Genomic DNA, 7641 nt, shown 5'->3' on the forward strand with positions numbered 1-7641 from the left:
CATAAGTCAAAATAAATCAGCCACAGCTTCCTTTCTTTATCATTCAAACTGTCCATTCGAAATCACAACTTTGAAAAACAAAAGTAAAACTCAGAACCAAATACTTATCATAGTCTGAAATTTCACTTTTAATAGTAGTGCAGAAGATAAGAGGCAATTTGAAAAGCTATTAGATATGCTACTAGAATACAACATTCAACAAATAAATCACCTGCCAACAAGAAAGGAAAATACTTTAGACCTAGTATTTGTGAACGAGATGAATTATGTTAAAGAAATAATAGTTTATAATGCGAGTATTTCAGACCATAATGTCATAGAATTAACAGTTCATTCCAAAGCAAGTGAAAATAGAGATAAGCAAGAAATGAAAAAGTGGGAAGGATATGGAAAATACAACTTCTACAGTAAAAATATAAAATGGTCAGAAATTAATGAAGAATTAAACAAAGATTGGGATAACATTTTCGTAAGTGATGACATAAGGGTAAATACGGAGATATTATATAAAATATTGGAGAAAATAGTGGAAAAATATATACCGAAGAAGAAAAGTAAACATCATTCATGCATACCAAGAGACAGAAGGATCTTGTTCCAGAAAATCAGAAAGTGGAAAAAAGGTCTTGCAAAAGAAAAAAATGCATGGAAAGTTATAGAACTAAAAAGTAAGATAGAAAATGCAGAAGAAAAGATTATACAATCAAAAGAAAATGAAAAACGGGACTTGGAAGAAAAAACCCTATTAAATATCAAGCAAAACCCCAAACTATTATACTCATATGCGAAGAAGATGAATAAAAGAAGAATAGAAATAGGCCCTCTGAGAATTGAAGGGAGATTAACGAATGAAAAAAGGAAATTTGCAACATACTGGCAGAACGATATAAGAGAGAATTCACCCCTAGAATAGATAATGAAGATAATGATATAGAAGTAAGGGAAGAAAATAGTGAATATTTAGCTGACATAGAAATTAATGAAGCTGATATTGTGCAGGCAATTAATGAAATTAAAAATGGAGCTGCTGCAGGGCCGGATGGAGTCCCTGCTATTTTGTTAAAGAAAGTAGTTCATTCTATCGCAAAGCCACTTGCAATATTATTAAGACAAAGTGTAGATACAGGCAAGATTTATGATGAGCACAAATTAGCATATATCACCCTACTTTCAAAAGTGGATCAAGACTAGAGGCAAGTAATTATAGGCCTGTGAGTCTAACATCACATATTATGAAAGTGTATGAAAGGGTAATGAAGAAAAATATTATGAAACATTTAATAAAAAATAATTTGTTTAATATAGGACAAACACGGTTTCGTACCGGAAAAAGTACACAAACCGACTGTTAGTTCACCGTGAGAACATATTCAAAAATATGAAAAGCGGAAATGAAACAGATGTGGTTTATTTAGACTTTGCAAAGCTTTTGACAAAGTAGACCATAATATATTAGCAAAGAAAATTAGAAAACACAATATCGTAGATAAAGTAGGAAGATGGTTAAAAGAATTTTTACACAACAGAAAACAGATAGTTATTGCAAACGATGAGAAATCGGATGAAACCAAGGTAATATCCGGTGTGCCACAAGGTACGGTGCTAGCTGCAATATTGTTTGTTATTATGATTGAAGACATAGACAGTAATGTTAAGGATTCGGTAGTGAGTAGTTTCGCTGATGACACAAGAATAAGTAGAGAAATTACTTGTGATGAAGATAGGAACGCTCTACAAAGAGACCTTAACAAAGTATATGATTGGGCAGAGGTAAATAGGATGGTATTTAACTCTGATAAATTTGAATCAATAAATTATGGAGACAGAGAAGGAAAGCTATATGCATATAGGGGACCTAATAATGAGACAATCACAAATAAGGAAGCAGTTAAAGACCTTGGTGTGATGATGAATAGGAACATGTTATGCAATGATCAAATAGCAATTCTGTTGGCAAAATGTAAAGCAAAAATGGGAATGTTGTTACGGCACTTCAAAACAAGAAAAGCTGAACACATGATTATGCTTTATAAAACATATGTTCGTAGTCCACTTGAATATTGCAATATGATATGGTACCCACACTATCAAAAGGATATTGCACAAATAGAGAGTGTACAAAGGTCCTTTACAGCTAGAATAGAAGAAGTTAAGGACCTAGACTACTGGGAAAGACTACAATCCTTAAAATTATATAGTCTAGGAAAGGAGAAGAGAACGCTACATGATAATTCAGGCATGGAAACAGATAGAAGGAATAACAGAAAATATCATGGAACTAAAAATATCAGAAAGAGCAAGCAGAGGTAGATTAATAGTGCCCAAAACTATACCAGGAAAAAATAAGGAAGCACACAGGACATTAATCCACTACGCACCAGATCGATAATGCAGCGTCTATTCAATGCGTTGCCAGCTCATCTGAGGAATATATCAGGAGTGAGCGTAGATGTGTTTAAGAATAAGCTCGACAAATATCTAAACTGCATCCCAGACCATCCAAGATTGGAAGATGCAAAATATACCGGAAGATGTACTAGCAACTCTCTGGTAGACATTAGAGGCGCCTCACACTGAGGGACCTGGGGCAACCCGAACGAACTGTAAGGTCTGTAAGGTAAGGTAAGGTAAGGCGTCTAATAAGATATAATATATCTCTCTCTCTCCTCTGAAGACCTAAAAAGATATATATATTTATCATATATGTATATATATATATATAGATATATATTATATATATTATATATATATTATATATATATATCTTGTTTCCTCCCTTCCCAGGGACCCTAAAAAGATATATATATCTCTCTCACCTATCTCAAGACCTAAAAAGATATATATATATATATATACCTATAGATATATATATATAATATTAATATAATATAATATATATATATATATATATGATCATATATTCATGTGTGTATATATATATATATATATATATATATATATATATATACACACATATATATATATCTTGTTCTCCCTTCCAAGGACCTAAAAAGATATACCTAATATACCTCTCTCTCTCTCCCTTCCCAGGACTTGTAAAAATCGTCACAATGTTTTCGTTGCTCGTCGTACTGGCCCTCGTAGCGTCTGCGCATGCGCTACCTACGCCTGCCGACGGCCACCAGCCCTCCAAAGTGGCAGCGGTCGAGAAGATCTTCAACGACCGCCCAGCGATCGAGGCCATCATCAGCTGCTTTATGGGGAAGACTGAATGCAGGCCCTTGCAACAGAGCGTCAAAGGTGGGTTTTGGTTCCTCCGTCAGTTTGGGCCTGTGGTAAAATCACATCAACCATGCATTTCATGTCTAGGCTAGTCCCTTACGACGCTCCTGATTGGCTGTTGATAAGCCAGTCACAGGGCTTGAAACTCTCAGTCTCTCTCGAGAGTTCACATAGGCAGGATGTATACTCCACCTCTCCTGAAAGACGTATCGCTCAGGAGAAGTGGAACATAGATCCTACCCATGTGAACTCTCGAGAGAGACTGAGAGTTTCCAGCCCTGTGATTGGCTTATCAACAGCCAATCAGGAGCGTCGTAAGGGACGGGCCTAGACGCTAAATGCACAGTTGATGTGAATCTACTATAGTGGGTCGGTTTCGTGTATATTTCTGGTGGTCTTCAAGATATACTGAGTCAGTCTTATTGCATTTACAGTCTACACTGGAAGGACAGTCTCGGGCCACTTTTTATGTACACCAACTGAGTCAGTCTTAGTGCGTTTACAGTCTATCATGAAGAGACAATCAGGGGGCTTTCTATATATACCACGAGTGACTAAGCTGAGTTAGTCTTATGCCACTTTCAGTCTACCCCAATGAGTAGGTCTCGTTGCACTTTCAGTCTAGCCCTAACTGAGTAGTACTCATGACACATTTAGAAACCCCCTATTTCGTCAAATGGAAGTTTCAGTGTAGCCTGATGAGTCAGACTCATAAAAAAAGCCGCTTGTAATTTTTAACGATGTCTTGAGTACATGTTTAAAACGTACTTTTCTTTTGAGCAACATTAGAAAGCACATAACTATAGTATATCAGTGTAAAATTTTAGTTTGTTATTGACCTGATGTTATTACTATGTCCTAAATGTACATTTTTGTTGATCAATATTAGGAAACAGTATTACTATATCAGTATCAAAATATAGTTTTTTTTTAAATTTAATCTGATATCATTACTATTCTATATCATTATTGTTCTTGCTAAGTGACAATGGAATCTAAGGCAACTAACCTAACTTCTGGAACAAGATTCCCACATACAAATCACCAGCATTCTTCTGCTTTATTTTCTGGCTTTACTCCAACAACCGTCATTCTTGTCTCCACAGTTCGGGCCATAGCTACGATGCTCAACTTCGGCACCTGCCCCAAGGACCTCTGCTCTCCCGAAGAGAGCCAGGAAATGGAGAGATCGATGGAGCTCTTGCAGAGCAAGCACCCAGACCTGTGGGCTAGGCTCATCTTCTCCATCCTAGGCGTCGATATCAAGGACCTCGGCAAGAAGAGATAGTCACAGCCGTTCTTCTCTGCTGTCATATTTACTTATATAGAGGAGTCTGACTGACGCGTTTTAGCGTCAGTTATCCGCTCCGTTGTGTTCTTGTCTTTCTAACTTAAGGTTGTTTTAATATAATAAAAAAATACCTATTTTTAAAATCTATTTTCATTCACCCGGAAGCATTTAGAATGAGGTTTGGAATGAGTTTGACGTTTCAGGGAGATGCTTAGACACATTCCCTTTTGTTTATCATGAGTATATGTTTGCTGTTGGCATTTCATGCAGTTTTACACTTCTAGGCCTTATCTTGTACCTCACTCAATGGCCAGTATATTCATTTAACTAGTTGGTATTGTCACTTCCTGACTACCTTCTGCTTCCTCTTTCAAATACCCACCACATTCTTACTAGCAAGCTTGAACTTCTAGTCAATGCTCACAGTGGGCTTGTTCCATATGAACAGGTTTCGTTTTTAGAATAATAATAATAATAATAATAATAATAATAATAATAATATAATAATAATAATAATAATAATAATAATAATAATAATAATAATAATAATAATAATAATGTCGTCCAAGCTGTATGGTAAGAGCATCAAGGAAATAGATACCCTAATCCAGACTGTAAGGATTGTATCTGGGGACATCAGGATGGAGTTTGGAATAGAATAATGTGCCTTAGTCAACATACAAAAGGGCAAAGTAACAAGGACTGAAGGGATAAGCTACCAGATGGGAGCAACATCAAACACATAGATGAGACGGGATACAAATACCTGGGAATAATGGAAGGAGGGGATATAAAACACCAAGAGATGAAGGACACGATCATGAAAGAATATATGCAGATACTCAAGGCGATACTCAAGTCAACACTCAACGCCGGAAATATCATAAAAGCCATAAACACATGGGCAGTGCCAGTAATCAGATACAGCGCAGGAATAGTGGAATGGACGAAGGCAGAACTCCGCAGCATAGACCAGAAAACTAGGAAACATATGACAATACACAAAGCACTACACCCAAGAGCAAATACGGACAGACTATACATAACACGAAAGGAAGGAGGGAGAGGACTATTAAGTATAAAGGACTGCGTCAACATCGAGAACAGAGCACTGGGGCAATATCTGAAAACCAGTGAAGACACGTGGCTCAAGAGTGCATGGGAAGGACTGATAAAAGTAGACGAAAACCCAGAAATATACAGAGACAAGAGAATGACAAACAGAACAGAGGACTGGCACAACAAACCAATGCACGGACAATACATGAGACAGACTAAAGAACTAGCCAGTGATGACACATGGCAATGGCTACAGAGGGGAGAGCTAAAGAAGGAAACTGAAGGAATGATAACAGCGGCACAAGATCAGGCCCTAAGAACCAGATATGTTCAAAATACGATAGACGGAAATAACATCTCTCCCATATGAAGAAAGTGCAATACGAAAATTGAAACCATAAACCACATAGCAAGCGAATGTCCGGCACTTGCACAGAACCAGCACAAAAAGAGGGCATGATTTGGTGGCACAAAAGCCCTCCACTGGAGCCTGTGCAAGAAACATCAGCTACCTTGCAGTAATAAGTGGTACGAGCACCAACCTGAAGGAGTGATAGAAAACGATCAGGCAAAGATCCTCAGAACAGATAGGGTGATACGTGAAAATAGACCAGACGTGACGTTGATTGACAAAATCAAGAAGAAAGTATCACTCATTGATGTCGCAATACCATGGGACACCAGAGTTGAAGAGAAAGAGAGGGAAAAAATGGATAAGTATCAAGATCTGAAAATAGAAATAAGAAGGATATGGGATATGCCAGTGGAAATTGTACCCATAATCATAGGAGCACTAGGCACGATCCCAAGATCCCTGAAAAGGAATCTAGAAAAACTAGAGGCTGAAGTAGCTCCAGGACTCATGCAGAAGAGTGTGATTCTAGAAACGGTACACATAGTAAGAAAAGCGATGGACTCCTAAGGAGGCAGGATGCAACCCGGAACCCCTCAATACTATACTAAGGACTACCACCCAGTCGAATTTAAGGACTGTGATAGACACACACACACACACACACACACACACACACACACACACATATATATATATATATATATATATATATAATAATATATATATATATATAATAATAAAATAATAATGATAATGATAATAATAATAGCTTATGTTCGACAAATTGGAAAGCAATTCTTATTACATGTAATGGTTCATAACTATTTTTATATGAAAAAAACCTGGTATCACAATTGAAAAGATTAATAATTCCAAAAGAATGAGAAAAACTGGGCTTCATTTTTAGCACGATTACAATTCACACCATTTTTATTCTACCAGCAATTGCCGCCTTTGTAAAATGGTAAATCAACGCCGTAGCCACTCAGAAAACGAGAATATTATCAATTATTTCTTAACTCAAACATTATATCTAAAAACAAATATTTAATTACAGTATCCTACTGGCTGTGTTTTTTACGGATTTTGCTTATATTATATTGGTTATATTTTCCTGTCTGTTTTACCTGCCCTGATTTTTATTTTATGAAAAATATGAAAACCATTAAAATCAATTTCTATCTATTTTCAGTGTAGTAAATTAATTAAAAAGTACCTTCTAATTCTATGTTGTCTGTGCTTCATAACTACTCTCTCCCTCTCTCCCCATACCAGCTAACTTCGTTTCCTATTACTAGAAGTAAACACGTACATAGATCATTACAAAAAATGAAGGCATTGCAGAACACTAACTTCATTTTTAATAATAACAACTGTTATACTCAAATAGACGGTATTGCTATGGCACAGAATGTGGCATTTATGCCGAAGGCCAAGCGCTGGGACCTACGAGGTCATTCAGCGCTGGAAAGGAAATTGACATTATCGTAAGAAAGTTTGAAAGGTGGGGCAGAAGGGAAACCTCGCAGTTGCACTAGGAAACAATTTTTAGAGGGTGGCAAGTGAATATGAACGGAGGTACAGTAAAAGTAATGAGAGGTTGCAGCTAGGGGCCGAAGGGACACAACAGAGGCACTTCAGTAATGCCTACAGGGTTCCCTGGAGGAGCACTTTTTGGACGCCTAGTCTTTGG

General features: G+C 36.8%; 1 protein-coding gene across 1 annotated transcript in view; it reads left to right on the forward strand.

The window, feature by feature from the left end:
• LOC135226635 (uncharacterized) overlaps positions 1 to 4664 on the forward strand; it is a 6888-nt gene extending 2224 nt beyond the window's left edge. The window contains exons 2-3 of the mRNA XM_064266639.1: positions 3052 to 3261; positions 4350 to 4664. Of these exons, the coding sequence (XP_064122709.1) occupies positions 3072 to 3261; positions 4350 to 4531 (372 nt within the window). The 5' untranslated portion in view covers positions 3052 to 3071 and the 3' untranslated portion in view covers positions 4532 to 4664. The remainder of the gene's footprint in view (positions 1 to 3051; positions 3262 to 4349) is intronic.
• Positions 4665 to 7641: the final 2977 nt, after the last annotated feature.

Source organism: Macrobrachium nipponense, chromosome 11 (assembly GCF_015104395.2).
Source record: "Macrobrachium nipponense isolate FS-2020 chromosome 11, ASM1510439v2, whole genome shotgun sequence".
In the NCBI taxonomy this organism is placed as follows: domain Eukaryota; kingdom Metazoa; phylum Arthropoda; class Malacostraca; order Decapoda; family Palaemonidae; genus Macrobrachium; species Macrobrachium nipponense.